General features: G+C 43.8%; 1 protein-coding gene across 1 annotated transcript in view; it reads left to right on the plus strand.

The window, feature by feature from the left end:
• Window positions 1-20,698, plus strand: part of LOC147895929 (arginyl-tRNA--protein transferase 2-like) — a 64,710-nt gene that overhangs the window by 19,573 nt on the left and 24,439 nt on the right. Inside the window, exons 2-5 of the mRNA XM_087383074.1 lie at window positions 8,419-8,537; window positions 17,137-17,175; window positions 17,347-17,497; window positions 17,629-18,867. Of these exons, the coding sequence (XP_087239200.1) occupies window positions 8,444-8,537; window positions 17,137-17,175; window positions 17,347-17,497; window positions 17,629-18,867 (1,523 nt within the window). The 5' untranslated portion in view covers window positions 8,419-8,443. The remainder of the gene's footprint in view (window positions 1-8,418; window positions 8,538-17,136; window positions 17,176-17,346; window positions 17,498-17,628; window positions 18,868-20,698) is intronic.

Below are 20,698 nucleotides of genomic sequence, written 5' to 3' on the forward strand. Positions count from 1 at the left end.
CCTGGCTCATTTGCCAGGGGAGTTTTTGGGCAGCCTTTGCAGGCTGCCTTCCCTGCTTACCTGTCCAGCCTTTGGGGACCCTAAAGGGAGGCTAAGACCTAAACTATAAGATGGAAACACTTAACCTACTGTTCTCCAGTGGGTACTAGTGAACAAGAACTGACTACTGACTTGACCTAAGGCTGAGAGACTGACCTACGTAGCTTGTGCCTGACTGTCCCTGGACAAGGGCTCACAAAGGGGTCACAACATACGACAAAATCTCCTATCTGGGAACTATAATGCACTTGTCGATGTAGCCAGTGTGTCCCCTTGCACCCAAGTGCAAGGGTGCATGTGACACTAGATGGTCTTCCTCAACAACATCCCAAACTCCTTCATGCATAAGAAGCAGTTGCATCTTTGTTTGCAATGTTGGGAATCCTTCTCCCTTGAAGTTCTCCACGAGCAAGAAACTAGAAGACAAGGAAGTCATGATGGAAAAGGGCTTTGTCAAGGTGGGTAGCAACCTGAGGTGACAAATTCGCAGCACTAGATGAAGAACCAGCAAATGTGTTTGCTGGTCTAGGGCTCCAAAGCGCAACAGCAGGCTCCATGTGTGCAAGGCGGTTAATGAAGTGCTCCAAAATGCAAACACAGGTGCAAGGCGGCTGTCCAGGGCACTCCAAGATGCTGTAGTAGGTCACCAATGTGAAAGTCGGCTAGTATAGGTGTGCTAGAGGCCTTGAAATATCTCGGAGGTGGCTCTGATGTAGGCGGCTATGCAGGAGCAGCACATAAAACTCTGATTTTGGCGGTGGAAAGCTCCTCAACAACCTCGAGGGACCACACGTGGAGGCGCCTCTTGAGAAAACGTGTCGACCATCAAGTCAACAGGCAACCAAGGGAACCTAGAGCACTCAGGGATAGCTCCTAGACAATCCGGATGGAGATGGCAGGCAGTGAAGGCTCAAAACAGATGCAAATGGCTGAAAGGAAGAGGCGAAATGAGCCGACTAGGAGAAGACAGCATAGAAGAGGTTTGAGTGGAATTAGGGTTAGGGCAGATGACGTGGCAGGACAGATTAGGGTAGGTCCAACTTGCTCTGATACTAGTGTTGAGAGAGAGAGAGAGAGAAGGTAGGCCAGGGTGAGAGAAAATGATACTCAAATGAAGACATAATGGAAAGGCTTTCATTCATTATTCAACGACGTGACAATTGAAGTACAAGCCTTTATAGAATAGGCGCACATACTCTAGTACCAAATGCATATGGGATAACTCCCAAAGTGACACGTGGCACTCACACAAAACCACTACTAGAACTCTTAGTATTCACACCAACACACGTTCTTTGGCTATGAATTCTCCAACATCCTTCAGTCACATACTTTTGATTCTGTGGAGTCGAATAATATTTAAGAGATTCCCAAAGCTCTTCTTGCAAATTCTCCATCTCCTCAAGGACAGTTTTCGTTCTCATTGAATGAGTTTTTAAGTGATTTCGTCCCCAATTCCACAAAGATAGTTATCCAAGGAAGGAGTTTGGTTACTGTGGTGACTCTCCATCGCCAAATACTGACTAAAAATTGAAACTGCAAGTTGCAAGCTGCTTAAATTGTGCTCAATGACTCCAAGCTACTGAGACTCTTGGCGAATTCCTCTCTCTACTTCAATCTTCCTTACCATGAGGTCTTGCACTACATTTAGGATCCTTTCTCTCCAATCATGATAAATTCACATTCCTAGTCGATGAAAACACAAACTATTGCAAAATCTTCAGTAAACTGCGAATTAGCTCCATACCTGGAATTCGCCATTCTAGCATACCTCGTGATCACTTCAATTACAATCGAGATCATCCATGATAGGGCAGCTTTGATACCATCTGTCACACCCACACAGGATCTAACCCTATTGGAACCATGGTCTATAACACTAGAATCATGCGCAGGCAACTCGCCACCCAACCATGCTGATCCAGACTCGATCAGCCCCACCGAGCCCAGGCTAGAGAGCCTCCTGGAAATTGTCAGCTCTGCAAGCCAATACTCCCTTGGCGTCCCATACCGCTTGATGAACAGCTACGTTGGTAGCTCGTAGCTCTGCTCCTTCACTAGCCGGTGCGTATGGCCCTGGCCCTCCCTTTATAGCCTGAAGGAAGAATGCTCACGAAGAAAAGCTAAGAAAAGCTCACAAGCGCCAAGAAAAGCAAAAAAGCCATGGATAGCACTCTAGCCCGTCATCTGCATGCATGTCCCTAGTGTGCACATGACACACTTGGACCCTTAACACTATCGCTCCCATTCACAAGGCAGGGGATCCACGAACCCTAAAATCTATCGAACTATTATGATTGGGCATGTCACGCCCAAGATCTATGCATCATTGCTCGACACACAGGTTAGCCAGTTTGCAGAGCTATAGGGACTTAGGGTCGAGCCAATCATGCGACTCTAGATCACATACTTGCACGTAGAGGTGTCATTGAGGAGGCTAGAGCACGGAGACAGAGGGTTTATTGTTGCTTTGTGGAATTTTGCAAGTTTTTTGACACTGTGCCAAGAGCTTGCCTCATTAGATGCTTGTAGGACCTGGGGTATGGCCAAGAGACCATTTGGGCAGCCATGGCATTATATGAGAGGGTCTCAGGCAGGATTCGGATGGGTGCATGGTGGGTAGAGAAGATCATGAGCACCATCGAGGTCAAATAGGGTTGTCCGTTATCCACCAACCTCGTTTGGCCTCTACATAGATGAGCTTGAGACTTTCATTGGGACAGTAGGGGTGGCAAATAGCTCTCTCGCAGGCTTCCTAATTCAGGTCCTCTTACATGCAGATGATGTGGTCTTACTCTCATCTTTAGTAAACACTTGGATACACTCCATATCTTTTGCGAGGCACACGACTTGCGAAGGTCATGATCTTCAACACATCTTGAGCAACCATGCACAGTGAGCAGTTCATGCTAGATAGATGGTTGCCGCACCCTATATACTTGGGGGTTCTTATCTCTAGTCTGATTTTCACGATGCGACCAGTGATGCAGGCCCGACTGTGCAAGCAGTAGAATGCACTTGCTACTATCGAGCGGCAATGCTATCAATCCAAGATTGACGGAAACATGTCTCTTCTCTTTAATTCCCTAGTCCGCCCAGCGGGCACGTATGGTAGTCCTTGCTGGGGGCCTAACCTATTAGAGTCAGATTGGGCTGCGTAGAGAGGCTCCAAGTTCTCTTGTTATCATAAATGATTTGCAATAAGCCGTGGGTCCCCCCCCCCCCCCCCCCCAAAAAAAAAAAAGAAGAAGAAGAAGAAGAAAAGAAAAGTGTCGAGCATTTGGCAACAACAAACAGTCTTATAGACCCAGTCGACACCTATGACAGCCCGCAAAGGTCGTGAAACTAGTCCCAGGTACCGTTGTTCTCAATCGACCTGATCTTCACCTGCATAGCTCTCTTCCATGTCTCCTAAGAGAGCGCTTCTTTTACCGAGGTCAGTTCCTTGTCTTGCATCATCCTAGACATCAAGGCATAATTCACCTGCAGGGGTGTGGCCTCTAGGACTTTCTGCTTACTACATTGTGATCTGCATGGACCTTCCTCTCTCTTGAGCCACTTGGGAGGGATATCCATCACTCTAGAATCTCACAACGTCTCTATCAACCACCTTGGTACATGGCGAGAACTTGGAGCCACCTCATCTTATAGCAGATCCTCATCAACATCTGGTTCTTCTAGATCATCTTTTGGTACCTGCTTTGGCTTAGAAACAAGAACAATAGCTCGGTCTTCATTGTCACTTGGCTCTCCAAGGGTTGGTGGCTCTTAACCATGGAAGTTGGTACCTGCTCATCAAAGATCACTTCTCTACTGGCCACAATCGCTCTCTTCGCGGGGTCGTATAACATGTACCCTCTCAAACAAGAGTTGTACCCAACAAAGACCAGCTTCTCCCTCTGTGCTTCTTGGGAATATGGACATATGCATCGCAGCCCAACACCCAGAAATAAGACACATTAGGCTTTTCTACCAAAATGTGTGTCACTCATGAACGGAGAGCAAATGAAAGCCCAAGGATGAAACAAATAATACCTTGGAGAAGTGCTTGCCACCTCTGCCTTCCCTATCCTCAAACTTTGATTGTGGAAGTGTCATCGGTGTATACGTCGCATGCCTTGGTCTTGAAGTCTTGAAACTCTGCAGGGGATGGAGACATGTGCTACAAGGAACGACTATCAAGGATCCACTCCCTAGAATCACGAACTTTCAAGGCGATCCCCTCTCCTGCGGAAAAAGCTAAAATTTGTAGATGTACAAAGGCTGGAGTGCAGCCAACGAACCGGTACCCTTTCCTTGTGATCTCTGAGGGCACTTCCTCCAGTATTGACCTTTTTGGCCACAATGGTTGCAAGTACGTTCAATGCTTCGTTCTCTACATCAAACTTCTTCTCTAAGGAGGAAGAAGAGTTCCACTTCCCTTTAAGGTTCTGTGGGGCAGCCAAAGCCTCCACGTCTTCTCCTTGTGGAGGGCTCGGAAAATGTTCCTCCTAATCAAGCACCATTAGCATGAGTTCTTCCCACATGAGAGTGTTCAATCTCCCACTAGTGATAAGGGAAGAATAGAAAGCTGAATATTGGGATGAAAGATGAGACAATAGTAGGATGGCCATGTCCTTGGAAGAGATCTCCTTCCCTACCTGGAGAACCTCCTGCTGAAGTGCTTGGAGCTTGTTGAGGTGCTCACACATGGTGGCTAGCTTGGCGAGATTCAACACTGTCACCTATATTTCGAGGGAGACTCTTCATTAGGGATACTCGGTTGTAGAGGGACGTCAGGTGCTCCCATATCCCCTTGGTCAACGTCATGTGCTTGACATGATATAACCTGAGGAGTACAATTTAAGTAACAGTTCGGATTTCTTTGCTGCTTGTTGGAGGTCATCGAGAGACTGTTGGAGCCTGCTGCTGAGATGTGGGCAGATCAGGTGCGCAGGAGCAAGGCAAGGCATGTCTGGGGCTGAAGGCGATTCTATGAGGAGGTGTAGCAAGGAGTGGACAGCAAGAGCTTGGTTCAAAGCAGGTGAAGGCAGCAACTCCTTTCCAGCCTCTTCTTCTTTTCCAGCCTCCTACATGGAGCCGTGATTTTCAGCAAGATAGATCTTAAGTGCGGCTATCATCAGATCCGGATTAGATCCGGATTAGAGCCGAGGATGTGCATAAAACCGCTTTTAGAAGCAGGTTTGGTCATTATGAGTTTTTGGTAATGCCCTTCGGACTTACCAATGCTCCAGCGACCTTCGTCATGCTTATGAACGATTTACTACGTCCGTATATCGAAAAGTTCGTAGTACATTTTATTGACGATATCTTGATATTCAGTAAAAGTATTACTGAGCATCGTGAACACTTAAGGATAGTGTTCAGTACTTTGAGGAAAGCCAGTCTTTACGTGAATAAAAAGAAAACTATACTGTGTATGGTTAGGCTTGAGTACTTAGGGTTCATAATTACTCCACAGGGTAGAAATGGATCCGAAGAAAGTGGCTGCGATACTAACTTGGCCAATCCCTCAGAGTCTGACCGCGTTGCGATCATTCTTGGGATTTGTCCAGTTTTATAGAAGGCATATCAAAGGATATTCCGGAATAGTATCGCCATTGACTGATCTGACCTCAGATAAAGTACCTTTTATTTGGGGACAGAATCAACAAGAAAGTTTTAACACCATAAAACAAGCTGTGGTCTCAGGACCGGTGTTAAAAATCGTTGATCCCCAGAAACCGTTGTTCCTAGAAACCGATGCAAGTGGCATTGCGGTAGGAGCAGTCCTCCTTCAAGAGGGAAGGCCAGTAGCCTTTGAAAGCAAGAAGCTTTCTCCCTCTCAAAGGAATTGGCCAACTCATGAATTGGAGTTGTATGCTGTTATCCATGCTTTGAAAACATGGAGGCATTACCTGTATGGTTCAGAGTTTTATGTGGATGTAGATCATGATACTCTGAAACATTTTTGTAAACAGCCTGACTTGAGGGGCCGCCAACCTAGGTGGGCAGAGCTCATGCAGGAGTTTAATTTAACGATTCGGTACCGAAGAGGAAAAGACAATAAGGTAGCTGATGCGTTGTCTCGCATTATGCACAACCTGAGTTTCACGGTATTAGAGAGTACTCTAATGACCGAGATCAGAGAAACTCAGAAGGTGGACGAGTTTGTCCAGAGCTTATGGCCTAAAGCTCATGTGTTAAAACCCGGGGAAAGTGAAAAGGATGACCTGGCATCCAGAAAAGGCCAAACTTATGCAAGATATACCATAAGGGATGGTATGCTAGTTAGAAATGGCAAGGTTGTAGTACCTGGTCAGAATGATCTCAGGCAGAGAGTCATTCGACAATGCCATGATAGCCCGTGTGCGGGACATCCAGGTGTCGAGAAGACATATGATCTCGTTAAGCGAGATTTCTTTTGGCCAAAGATGAAAAAGCATATTCATGAATATGTGACACGGTGTTTCTCGTGTCAGAGGTAAGTAAGGCCGAGCGGGTGAAGCCACCCGGACTTTTACAGCCCTTGGAAATACCACTAAGTGGGAGAGCATTTCCATGGATTTTATTGTAGGACTACCTGCAACACAAGGAGGGTATAATTCTATCCTTGTGGTGGTTGATCGTCTAACCAAGATGGCTCACTTCATTCCGACTAGAGAGTCTATTAGTGCCCCGCAAGTAGCGGATTTGTTTATTAGACATATATTTCGTCTGCATGGATTGCCTAGATCCATAGTGTCAGACAGAGATGTCAGGTTTACCGGTCACTTTTGGACAGCGGTATTTGAGACACTAAGGACTGAGTTGGGAATGAGTAGTGGGGATCATCCTGAGACGGATGGTCAGACGGAGAGAGTCAACCAGACTTTAGAGGATATGCTGAGGGCATATGTGTCATTGAGGCAACATACATGGGACAAGTGGTTGCCATTGTTGGAGTTTGCCTACAATGACAGGAAACATTCATCTACTGGGTTCAGTCCGTTTGAGCTGAACTATGGTTATAGGCCAGTCAATCCAACTATAGTTGGAGTACCTCAGAAAGTGCCTAGTGCCGCGAACTTTGTAGTTCAGATGCGGGAGATGCTAGCACTTGCGAGAGCTAATATCCGTCAGGCTATGGATAGAGCCAAGGTGTATGCGGATGAAAATCGGTCTATAAGAGTATTTGAAGAAGGAGAAAAAGTTTTTCTCAGAATTCCTTCGCACTCGAAGTCGTTGACTTCAGGAGAGTGTGCTAAGTTATCACCTCGATACTGTGGGCCGTGGTTAATTCTAAAGAGAATAGGCAGTGTAGCCTATAAATTAGAATTGCCACAGGGGTGTAAGGTGCACCCGGTTTTTCATGTTTCACGTTTAAAGAAATTTTTACATACTGGTGACTCACTAATCGAAGGTGTGGTTTTGTTTCAGGAGATAGAGGATATTGCAAGGCGCAAACCAACAAGAATCCTGGACCGAGGAACAATGCAAATACGAAATCGGAAGATACCCATGGTGTTGGTTGCATGGCATGGTCAGCCTCTATCCGAAGCTACCTGGGAATCCGTATATCAGTTGCGGAGAGTGTTCCCAGACTTTATCATCGAGGACGCTGATGTCTGAAGAGGGAAGGAATGTTACGCTCTAGCCGAGGTAGCATGACCTCAGAAGAATCAGTCGACATTTCCCTTATAGGATCTATCTCTGTAATATATGTGTTTGCGCTTCATGTAAATGATCGGGAGGGATTTAATGTCAAGGTCCTAGGTGAGGGCTGATAGCACCATACTAGATAGATCTGAGACCAAGGGCCTAGTGCAAAGATTGTGCCTAGGGGCAAGGAATTAAATGCATCCCAAGAGAGGGGTGAAATGTTGCATTAGGAAGGCCCTATATGGATGACATGTGGCATCTAGATCTATCTAGGGATTTGGGGTTTGCTAAGGCTAGCGAGAGAAGAGAAGGATTGTTTTTACGTGATTTTGAATGCAGATCTCTCTCTCGCTTGGAAGTCTTGGCAGAATAGGCTGGGAGGAGAATCAGGGTGCTACTCCCGTGATCAGGCAGAACAGGCTAGTAGAGAGAATAGGAGGGTGACAGATAGAGTTTTCACTCTTGACCCCTGGCACAGTTTGTTTCCCATATTGTGTTCTATAGTAAGCAGTTTAGTTGAAGGGATATCTACTTTTACTTTACAATGCAGACTTTGTAATGAATCTATATTTGCTCTTTAGCTTTTAGCTTGTGTGCCCTCACACAGGAGTTTTCATTGTGCTTGTATCTAGGAGGCAATCAGGTTACATTAATTGTATTTTTGTTTTGTAAAGGTTTTTCTATAAAGCATCTCTAATATACGACTTTATTATCCTTAATTGATAATCTGTTGTTTATCTTGCTACATTTGTTTTTCAGATATCAGATCCCAGAAGAAGGTTACATGGAGAGACAGGAATCAGTGGTTGAGAATTGTGGCTTGTATGCTAGCTCTTGTGGCTATTGTAAATCAAATGCGTTAACAAGTATTGAAAATGGTAAGTGCTTAACATTGATAAGAGTGGACACCAGTTCTGTTGTCCTGAAAGTGTCAAAGTTTGATGTATGCTGCATGGCCGATGCATATAATATAGGCTAGGTGCAATTTGAAAAGGCAAATATGGAATTGAATTATATCAAGCAAGCAAGTAGAAGAGCATAAAGGTAAGGACAACAATACTATAGCCCTAGGCATTGAGCTAGTGGTCTATTTAGGACTATTCCTTATATGAAATCTCCTAATTCAGAAGTTTGGAATTACTTATAATGATGTAGAATACAATTCAAGAATCTTTCACAGGAATCTTTTGTCTAAGATTTGTGGACCTTCGACCTACTTATTGGATGGGTGTGGATACTTCTGGAGCTGTTTGCTGATGTGTCATACACCATTCAGCTTAATGGGAAAATGTTCAACAAAGAAGATTCACTTATAGCACCCTATGATTGCCATTTCATCCTCTTTAACCTCAAGCACTTTCCAAAACCTTTTGAAACCCTCTAGACTTGTCCCTCGTCAATCCTTTGATAAGATGGCTGCTCATTGATTTCAACTGTTTCACTGGATCAACTTGAGATCCTTGTTTTGCTACCTCTTTCTGATGTAGTGGTGATGTATGTTAATGGGCATAACATACTATGTTCAGTATAGGTCTGATTGCGGTTGAATGGTTACAAAGAAAAGGTCTGATGTTCATTATAGGTCTGATTGCAGTTGGATAGTTACAAAGAAAAGGTCTGACCTGTTTGTAGTGTAGATGCACATCATTATACTATGTGCATTGATGGACACATAGACAACTACATTGTATTCCAATCCTATGGAGACTGTGCATTACTCACTCGTTTGTTACTTCATGATATTACATCTGATCCTATGCTCAATGCATAACCTCTTGCCACATGCAACCTGTGAAATTTATATATTTTGTAGCAAACAAGTATAAGCTCACCACCACGATGTACATATTCTAGGTCCCTTCAAAGAATGTGGCATGTTTCGTGTGGATGGCTACATAAGGCTGCCTTCTTACATGGTTAATATAGCTTCACAGTTTCTTCCCCCCTCCCGCCAGGAAAAAGATTCTTTTGTATTAGAATTTGGACTATACAAGCATGAGGAAACAGAGAGAACTCCTCAAGAGTCCAGCTCACTTCGGGAGCAGGATCCAAACAGCCAATGTGCTGGATTGTTAACCAGTAGATTCTGGGGCCAAGTCTTGCAGAATCAATGAAGCTGTAGTGTAACAAAAGGGATAGTTTAGTGACTTTATAATTAGCCTTGTAAGTAGTACTTATTTCAAGGCTGTTAGGATGTTGCCATGTGGCAGGTTTGGGGAATTATCCCATGAAACAGCCTGCCCTAATTTCTATAAAAGGAATGGCTGTCCCACATGCACTCATCTTATCATTGTACTTCCATTCATTGAATGAAACTGGATTGTACAGCAGGCAATATGGAATAATTTCTTTCTGTCCTTGTGCAGCCCATCACAAGTCACTGTGGTCAGTCCAACCCATGACTTACACTTCTCCCCAAATGCTAAAAGGTACCCTAATTCTATTCTAGGAAATTTCTTGCTTAATTTGGTGATTTCTGTTCTGTTTTGGGAATTGGTCTGGTCTAGGTTTGACTGAGGGCCAGATCTAGTTGGAACTAGTTAGAGATAGAGCTACTTCTGTTTCAGTGGTATCAAAGCATGAAAATCATGGGAAAGTGTGGGAAAGTCATGTTTAGTTGTTTGAAATTCGGAGCATGTATTTGGAAGCCTAAGACCCACCTCTGTGCAAAACATTGTTGCGGGAAAGTGCCCGAATCTCCGTGTGCCACGAGTCACCTTGTAAATAGGCCAAATTATAAAGTTACAAGAATTGAGTATTTTCTACATCATTTTGATTGCAATGACTCCCTGCATCAAAGCACTAAGGAATTGTGGCAAATTCTTGGTTCAAAGCTGTAATTGGTGCTTGAGATTGGACGCTGGCAATTTGATGCAAATGAGGCAATTCCTTGGAGATTTTACCCAAATTTGATTCAGACTTGATAGAGTGTGTAACCTGAGCATGTTTTAAGGCTAGATCAAGAATCCCTGCTGACAGAGTTGGTTTGACTCAATTCTCACAGCCTGGTGCAACTGTTATGTTCACTAATCTTTGCTGATAAACAGAAATTGTGGGGAATCTCTACTTTATTCTACACTTTTGCTCAATTGAATACTGTAAATGTATTAAGAGTGGGAGAATTTCAAAATTTGAGCTGAATTTTGGGCCCTCGTAGTTGACCTGCAATTTCAAGTAACTGCTACGATTTGCTGTATATCCTGCTTCACATTGAACTTGGACAACATATACAGAATCGCAATTACTATTAGAAGGGATGTGCAAAGTATTATTTGACTTTCCCTATCCTGGAGCAAACTCTCTTACTGCCAGGTGCAAATGATAGATTCCTATAACTCCAGAGAAGTCCTTGTTATCTTGGGATTTCTTGATTTCTTCCTGTGCTGATGCACAAGTGATCAGATTTGGTCTGCCCTATCTTCTGGAGCAAGCTGTCTTACTGCCAGGCGCAAATGACATTCCTATACTCCAGAGATTTTCTAGTTATCTTGGGATTTCTCGTTTTCTTCCCCTGCTGATGCACAATTGAATCCAGTGTATGAACTGAGAATTTTGGATCAAAATAGTGAAAATTATTGAAGTTTTGCTTTTTGGCTTAAAGCAGTGAAAATATTGAATTCATTTTTTAAAAAAAGAAAGAGACTTCTATTAAGTATGAAAGAAAACCACAAGAGCGAGCTCAGAGCGGAAATATATCATGCATGGCATGAACAAACAACCACCCGGAACGGGTCGATAGAAAACCTCAATACAAACTGGAAAGAAACCAAGGAAGAGGCTGAAAATGCCACCTCAGTCTTGGTTGCCTTTGGTATATTTTGGCCTACCCCGCTTGTTGATTTGTGTCTGTGTTGTGCCTATGTTTGAAGTTCCTTATACAGCATCATGTTGTGTCAATGCTTTGTGGTGTCGTTGCCACCACTTCCCTGCTTGCGGGTCACTGCCATGTCATGTTTTAGTCTACCATGTGGTAGGTCACCTAAATGCAAAGGTCATGTGTGCTTTAGTTGGCTTATGCATTTATTCTCGTAGTAGTTGTGTAGCTTGTAACTTGGCTAGCCTGCTAGCATTTTGTAGTTTATCAAGTGCTGAGGGTTGCTAAAATGTGTGAGAGAAGGAGCTGCATATGGTGAGGCTTCAATATGGAATGCTCTTCGTCTTCTAGCATACACAATAGCTTTAGAAATCTAGGTTTTTTGAAAATAGGACCATCAACATCACGACGTGTGTTGAACAAAGTGGATCCTCCTTGCTCGATGCCAATGCAGATTGTTGATCCATAGTGGTACCAAAGGTTTGATACCGTATCAAAACCATGAAATGACCTATTCTACTATTGAGAATGCTACTTGAATGGACACTAATCCTATACTAATGACAACACTAATCTAAGGTGGATGCAAAGCTAAGTGCACACATTATAATGGAGAGCTAGATTAATGAAGCATAGACTCAAGCTCAACTAGGTTTCAAGATTGAGGCATGTACTCATGAGGAGACTCTGAGAAGAAGGGAGAGCCCCTCCATTCCCTAAGACAAATACCCCTCTTGGCAGAGGCTGTCCAAGAGGGACCCGGCATGGTCACCCAACTGGCCATCAAAGTATGTATGGTATCAATCCATATACTGGCCATGGTGTGAGAGGGATGTACCTGAGATCTATCCAATGCCTCTGAGTATCTGGTTCTCCGATATGCCATGCTGATTGTTGCCAATGCAATCTTGCTCGATGCCAATGCAGATTGTTGATCCATAGTGGTACCAAAGGTTTGATACCGTATCAAAACCATGAAATGACCTATTCTACTATTGAGAATGCTACTTGAATGGACACTAATCCTATACTAATGACAACACTAATCTAAGGTGGATGCAAAGCTATGGATCAACAATCTTGCTCGATGCCAATGCAGATTGTTGATCCATAGTGGTACCAAAGGTTTGATACCGTATCAAAACCATGAAATGACCTATTCTACTATTGAGAATGCTACTTGAATGGACACTAATCCTATACTAATGACAACACTAATCTAAGGTGGATGCAAAGCTAAGTGCACACATTATAATGGAGAGCTAGATTAATGAAGCATAGACTCAAGCTCAACTAGGTTTCAAGATTGAGGCATGTACTCATGAGGAGACTCTGAGAAGAAGGGAGAGCCCCTCCATTCCCTAAGACAAATACCCCTCTTGGCAGAGGCTGTCCAAGAGGGACCCGGCATGGTCACCCAACTGGCCATCAAAGTATGTATGGTATCAATCCATATACTGGCCATGGTGTGAGAGGGATGTACCTGAGATCTATCCAATGCCTCTGAGTATCTGGTTCTCCGATATGCCATGCTGTAATACTCGCAAGTATCTCCCAAGAGGTATCCACAGAAGCATGTACAGGTCTGAAGGGGAAAAAGGGAACATTATCCAAAGAGCAGTACTTAACTAAGTGTCGTTGAAAGCCCCCATCCAAGTAGAACAAACAACCGGCCTGGCATCTATATCCACCCAATCTCGGGTAACGCTGCATCGATGAATCCTACCAAAAAGCTTTCTCCTACTATATGCCTGGCACCTCCAGATCTCTGAGTCCGCGTGCTCCACAATGAACTCCTGTAGACTCTCTGTCCAGTGACACCTTAGATCCAACCACCTTGCTGTCCTGAAAGTACAGCCAAGGATATGGCCTTCTAGGGCGAGCTAAGTCTTCTGCCCAGCAGCCCCCCCTCCACCTATTGGATGAAGGCCCAAGTGGTGCTCCTGTTGCTGCGCCTTTCTGCTCCCAGAGGCACCCTAAAACTGCTCCAGATCTGCCCCAAAATGCTGCTCCTGCAACTACTTACGTATGCTGAGAAGCGGGAAGCTTCCCATATCTTTTTGGGTGGAGGCATTTCAAACGGCTGCCCACATCCTGAAGAGAACAAAGACCAAAGTGGTGGAAGGAAAAACTCCATACGAAGCGTATTGTGGTAAGAAGCCTATTACTTCTGATTATCACTAGAGATCACAGGAGGCAGGTCCAAGAGGTCAAAAGACTCTTGATGCAGGAGTTAGAAATGTCAGATTCAGACTTTATTATTTCCTTGGTGTAGTAGTTTGGCAAAAGTGTGACAACATTTTCATTTGTCAAGACTCAAGAGAGGCATTGTCAAGAGGTGCTAAAAAGATTTCAGATGTAGGAATGCAAAGAGGCACCAAGTCCATTGGAGGTCGGCACAGTGCTGAGCAATGAGAACACATCTCAGTTGGTTGATGCAGCGGTCTACCAGAGAAGGGTTGGTAGTTTGTTGTATTTACTAATACCATGCCTAGTGCTTTTTCAATTCTTAGGAAAGATCACATGAAGACTGGATTCAAGGTTCTAAGATACCTCAGAGCCACAATCAGCTATGGAGGATCACATATCACTTCGGGAATGAGGATGAAGTGCTGGGCCCAACCAAACCCCCTCCCCCCCCCCCCGATTACAGGGTCGGCAAGTCTGCACTCTGTTGAAACCTGACCAGTTCTGGTCAGGTGCTGATGTGGCAGTGTTGCTACAAGGCAGCTTTCCACCTGCTCCTGTTGCTGTCTCAGTTGCTACCGCTACCCGACTTGTACCTGCCACTCAATTACAGCTGCTTTACTGCAGTGGGCAGCCTCGTAGCTCCCTGTTGCCCATCACCACAAGGTAGCCCTCGATTGGCTACTAGAAGGTGCCTTGTGTCAGCCCGCATAGGCTGTGCTTCTGCTCCTCCTCTGATGTCCAGATAAGCGTCATATGTGGCAGTGACCATCCAATGTCCCACAAGATGGGACTTTTGTGTTTTCCCCTTGTCACCGTTTCTCTTCCCCATCTCCACGCGTATGCAAATTTGGACCGAAGGGTCGTCCTCATCCCCCTGTTCCCTTCATTATGGGGGGGGGAGGCAGCAGCGGGCAAAGAAGGGATTGCAGGAGGTCAGAGCTGTAGGGGAGGGGGGGGGGGGGCAAAGGGGGGGTCGGAGCTGCAAGAGGGGGTTTTAAATTTAAAAAAAAAAAAAGAGCGAGGGGGGGGGGGCTGAGCGAGGGGGTAACAGGGGGGTAGCAGAGGGGGTGGCAGCGAGGGGGTAGCGGAGGGGGTGGTAGCGGAGGGGGTAGCAGCGAGGGGGCTAGCGGAGGGGGTAGCAGCGAGGGGGCTAGCGAGGGGGTAGCAGCGAGGGGTAGTGGAGGGGGTAGCGGAGGGGTAGCGAGGGGGTACGGAGGGGTAGCAGCGAGGGGGTAGCGAGGGGCTAGCGGAGGGGGTAGCAGCGAGGGGCTAGCGGGGAGAGAGAGAGAGAGAGAGCTGTTAACATCTTCAAGAGATGTCGCAGCTATGAGACCTATGCACAGATCTAAGCAGGTTATGGGAACAGTAGAGATAATCTGAAAAATCTGCTGGAGCAGCCAGCCCAAAAGCCAGGAAGCTACTTGACAGAGATTTTGGAACACTGCAACAGAGTTGATTCAAGACAAGACCATGGAGCTGCTTTATTGCCCAACAGAGGAAAACATCTCCGATATTTTTACCAAGGCTCTTTCTAGAGAGCAGTTGAAGAAGGGGTCAGGGCACTGTGGAGGGAAGGCTTACCTCGACAGAGCATTTCTGCACAGTTTAGTGCAGCTTTGGAAGACTGTGCACCTGGAAATAGGAGCAGGAACTGCCGTGATGACAGTTGGCAGATCTATGTGGTGCCGGGCAGGAAATATAGCATGTGGAATACACTGCCAGGTCCCTTTTATAGCCCTGGCAATAGGCGCATGCAGCAGCAACAAAATCCATGTGAAACAGGTCAGCAAACCAGCCGGGCAGATTCCAGATCCATTCAGGTATTTGTGACGGACCTAGTCGACTGATTTTGGCAGGGTCAGGCCCCCTTCATTCCCTATAAATAGGCGGCTATTTCTGTTCATTTCTATGAAGCTACTGAAGCCTCTGAAGGCCCTGCAGATTGTCTAGAGTGTGATGGAACTTCTCTATTGTACAATCTATGTAGGTGGCAGCCATCCTCAATTGCTATTTTGCCCAACATCTCTGGCCGGATGTACTTGGCTCATCCTTAGCAGTTTTCCCATGATTGATGGATGAATATGAGTTCTCTTTCTTCTCTTTATGTTGTATTGTCTGTTTGATATTTCAAAGAGTGAGTGTCGTTATTCTGAGGGAAATTAGTGAGTGATTCGAGGGTTTCTGTCCAATCAGTGAGTGCTTCTGTTCTAAGGGAAATCAGTGAGTGATTTGAGTGTATTCTGCCCTGTTTGGGTTTCTGTCCAAACAGTCCCTAATTCTAACAAGCCAAATGGACAAGGAAAAGGAATGGGCTTGAGGTCAATATGAATGCAAAGAGAGAAGGGAGGGAGGGGAAGGAGGCGCCAGGAAGAAGGGAAGAGGGTCATATCTATGGAAAAGCCCAAAAGAGGCAAGTGCCAAGCCCACAATGAGCAAAGGGAACCCAAACAAGGGCAGCTGAAGGAGCATCAGCCAGCCCCAACTGGAAAAAGGGAGTGGAAAGAAAGCTGAATGTGCTCGGGCCAGCCTGATGAAATGGAGATATGATGGGACAGTGAAGAGGGCCTGGTGGAAGAGGAAGAGGTCCTTGGGCTGATGCAAGCCCAAATGGTCGAGGAAAAGAAATGGGCAGGAGGCCACTATCAATAGGCAAAGAGAGAAGGGATAGAGGGGAAGGAGGCGACAGGAAGAAGGGAAGAGGGCGAAGTGGGATGAGTAGGTTGCAGCTCACGAGTTGAAGCAAGATTGCAATTCTGGTAGGCAAGTGCGGGCCTTTTGACCAGCTGGCTACTAAAGCTAGTCTTTATTTTCAGGGTTGTGACTAGTTTGGATCTTACGTGTAAGTTCACTACCCATTTGTACTCTCAGTTGTTCAGTTTCTTTGCGGTAATGCACTCTTGCTCCCTTTTCTCTTTGTTTGCTTGTAATGTTCATTCTCGTATGTGATACACATTTTGAAAAAGTTAATTCATTGTATAGTGAAAGTCTCAGCCTTTGTCTGATTAGAATGATAGTTGCCCGATACTTTTTTTTTTAAAAAAGCAAAGAAGTCGCCAGATAGTTCTTAATCATCCATAATTGACATTTCAAACATTATAAGTGTACATGTTATGCATTTGGCATATTTTTGTGGACACAGCATCATGTTACATGGTAATTCCCAATCATCTATAATTGCCATTTCAAACGCTATAAGTGTACATGCTATGCAAGGTAATTCTCAATCATCCATAGTTGACATTTCAAACGTTATGAGTGTACATGTTATGCACTTGGCATGTTTTTGGTTGACACATTATCATGTTTGTGTTGCTGCAATGAGCACCTGATCCATTGCACAACTTATTTGGATCCATTCATGGAGATGCACATTTATTTATATGGGCATGTGCACATTCAAGTGTGCATTGTTTCATGTTAATGCTAATCATGAGCATTGGGAGAATGGGGCTGATAATTGATTTTATTGGCAGGGTTACAGGCTCAGTCGCTATCCTTATACGATTATCAAGGTGGTGATTCTACTAACAGCAGAATGTTCCACGATGCCTTTTGGGTTTTGTTTGAAAACATTTATTGATATCTTCTTGGCAATATCTGCAAATAGTATTCTAAGCTAGAATTTGAATAATGAGCTAGAACTGCATTTTTGCGACCATTATTTTCTCCCTGTTTCTGTGTAGATCTTCTAAATCGAGGCTGGGGAAGATCTGGCATGTTCTTGTATCGACCTGAAATGGAAGTAACTTGCTGTCCAGCATATGCAATAAGGCTAAAAGTGGATTCATTTTGTAAATCAAAGGAGCAAGTTCGTGTGATACGCCGGATGCAGAGGTTTGAAACAAAACAAAAGCGCTCCCATTAGACATAATTGTTCGATTGAGTCTTTTAAATTCATTGTTTGATGTGGAGGGCACATTATTCTTAGGTTTGTCTATTTATTTATTATTTCAGCTGCACTGCAGGTATCTAGATGGAACTTATGTTGGGCCTTCTCATAAAGCAGAGGGAAACAAGGAGAGAAATTTGATAATCGAGGAGTCTAGAAGCATGGGTTGTGATCTTTTTCTGTCAAATAAAAATGCAGGAATTAATGATGATGTGGGCTGTAATGAAACACACAGAACCAACTCTAAACCCAAAAAGAAAGAGACACATGTGGAGACAGATGTCATTGCAAAGAAACTCTCCTTCGCTATTGAGGATGCCATTAAGTCTTGCATCCTCTCTGGTGAATTTACTGCCGATCTACAGATTCCAAAAATAGAAGTGCAAAGGGTTCAGCCCTCTTTAAAACAACGTGTTAAGACTTCTAGTTGTGAACTTTGTTATACCTGCAATATTGCTTTTGTCTGTGCAGCGGCATTGTTGAAACAAAAAAAGGTCCACACAATGCAAGATAATGTTCCTCAACAAAGTGACAGAGGACATCAAGTCCTGGATAAAAGTATGCAACCGGCTTTACCAGTTGTAATGGCAGAATCTATTGCGACAAAGTTCCAAAACCGTGATGGGCTACATAACTTTAGAGTGGAAGCTTGCAAGGGTCACCTAAACTTTTTGTTTATGAATGGTGCTGCTTCTGATACATGTAATACAGGGAAAAAATTGTCAAACACAAATGTGAATAGTGAAGTTGATAGAAGAAACTATGGCAACATTGATGCTGAATGTTTTTCCAGCACAGGACACTCTCTTCATGTTTTACCTCCTAGATCTGGGCACACTCTGGAAACTCGCATCATGAAGTCAGCCTTTGACCCAGAAGAGTTTGCTTTGTACAAAAAGTATCGTATAACAGTTCACAATGAGAAGCCAGAGGCTGTAACAGAAAGTTCATATCGAAGATTTCTTGTTGATACTCCGCTTGCATATGTACCACCTTCTGTAAAGGGAACATGTCTTTGTGGTTTTGGCTCCTTCCATCAACGATACCTAATTGATGGACGACTTGCTGCTGTTGGTGTGGTGGACATTTTACCCACTTGTCTTTCAAGTAATTACTTTTTTTGGGATCCAGATTTAGCTTTCTTGTCCCTTGGGAAATACTCTGCTTTGCGAGAGATTGAGTGGGTGCAAGAGGCACATAAATACTGTCCGAATATGGAATACTATTACCTTGGCTATTACATACATTCATGTCCAAAAATGCGTTACAAAGCGGCCTATCGTCCATCTGAGCTCCTCTGTCCTGTTAGGTTCCAGTAAGTCACTAATCTTGATTTTGATATTAATAAATCACTGCAGTAGAAGGTATGGATCAATGGATTTGCAACTAAAATCAAAGTAGCTAGTTTGATTTTTTAAAACGTATTCATATACTGTTCAGAAATACTGATGTATATTGAATGTATTTGCTTTAGTAACATAAGTTTGAATTAGAATTGTTTGATTGAGAACAAACTGTTGATATCTAAGGTTTTGACTAAATTACATGAAAGTGGATATGCTTCAACTTTGGATTGAATTTCTGGCTTAGAAGTTCCTTTTAATCTTGCAGAAGGTATGGTTTATCTTTGTTCTCTTAGATGATAGCGGGAATGAAGGCTTATTGACAGTAGAGATGTCGTACCAATTGAAAATCGCTTAAGAAGTCATTTGACCATCTTTGCTCCTGCTTTTGAAGATATTCCATGCTATTGAGAAGGTGGGTAAATATCATGCTTGGTTTTGCTGTAAAAAACGTATATGGATGTTAGCATCTAGAGTTATAAAAATTTCCTTGATAATTGATGGACTTCAAATTGAAACCATGACACATGCAAGAATATAAAGAATCCAGGGAATATCAAGAAAACAGATTTGCCAGCTATAAGCAATGGGGGAGTTGATTTCAAATGGCCATAGGATGGGTATTACTGCATGCCACATTCTTTTAAGAGACTCGGAACCTAAAATTTGATGCATCAGCAGAGAACAGATACCGGCATTATGAACCGTAATCACACAATATCATGAAGGGAATAATGAAATTACAAATTGAGGATTCCATAATGGGACATGGAAAAGAAAATCTTCCTGATAGAGAGATACAGACTGCAATCTCATCTGGCTGAGATCAAAATTAAGATGGAAATGATTGTTGTGGGAGGTAGAGACAGTATAGGTTGCAGTGGCACAGCTCAGTCTAGATGCATGAAACGTGTCCAACCTAGAAACATTCAATCTTGGAAGCGTTTCAGAAAGTGTAGTGGAATTTGGAAATACTAGGAAACCCTGCAATATTAGGTTAAGCAGACTTAACTGAGGGACAAAAATCAGGTGCCAATACGAAGAAATAAAGTGTGATGGATAATAAAATTCATGGTGGAGGAGAGAAAGAGAGTGTTCAAGGTGCATTGTAAAAGAGAGACAATGACTAAATAGAGTTGAGGAAGAGAGTTAAGATGAAAAAAACGAAGACTAGGTTGTTCCAAAGGATTCCATTTATTAGGAGATCAAATGAGCTAAGAACATTGTTTTATAGCCACAAGGGTTTCATTCTCCACATGATTGCTCACATCACTCCCTAACACAAGATACACATTTGGCTCAAATTGCTAATCAAATACATACTTGGTACAAACCTTGTGGTCCATGACTACATTAAAGCGGTCTTTCTTCTTGAGGATCTGGCCTCTCCTCACCACCTTCCTCCATGAAGGAGGCTTTACCATTTTGTTCATCTTGATTTTTCTTTGAACAATCCTTTACAATTTCGACCTTGCTTCCCAAAATAGAAGCACTTGCTAGGAAGTTACTCTGATTTCCCTCTTTTGTTGTAAGGATAACTTTTTCCCTTGTGCTTGAAGGATCATTTTTTTTCCTTGTCTTCGAATTCCTTCCTTTGGCTTCAAATAAAACTTGTAGTTTTTTCCCATGTTGCATGAGCAGAAATATTTGGGTCAAAATGTGATAATTCTAAGGTAATGATAGACGGTCCCTTCTCGTTCTTGGCATTTCAAATTAGTCCAACCTGGACTTCACTTTGAAAACCGTCACTCGCCTTCGAATTTCTCAACTGAATTGCAATAGGGGAGGCCATTTTACATCAAT

The sequence above is a fragment of the Dipteris shenzhenensis genome, chromosome 12 (assembly GCF_047967505.1).
Source record: "Dipteris shenzhenensis isolate YYH24624 ecotype China chromosome 12, Dip_SZ_1.0, whole genome shotgun sequence".
NCBI classification, from domain to species: Eukaryota; Viridiplantae; Streptophyta; class Polypodiopsida; order Gleicheniales; family Dipteridaceae; genus Dipteris; species Dipteris shenzhenensis.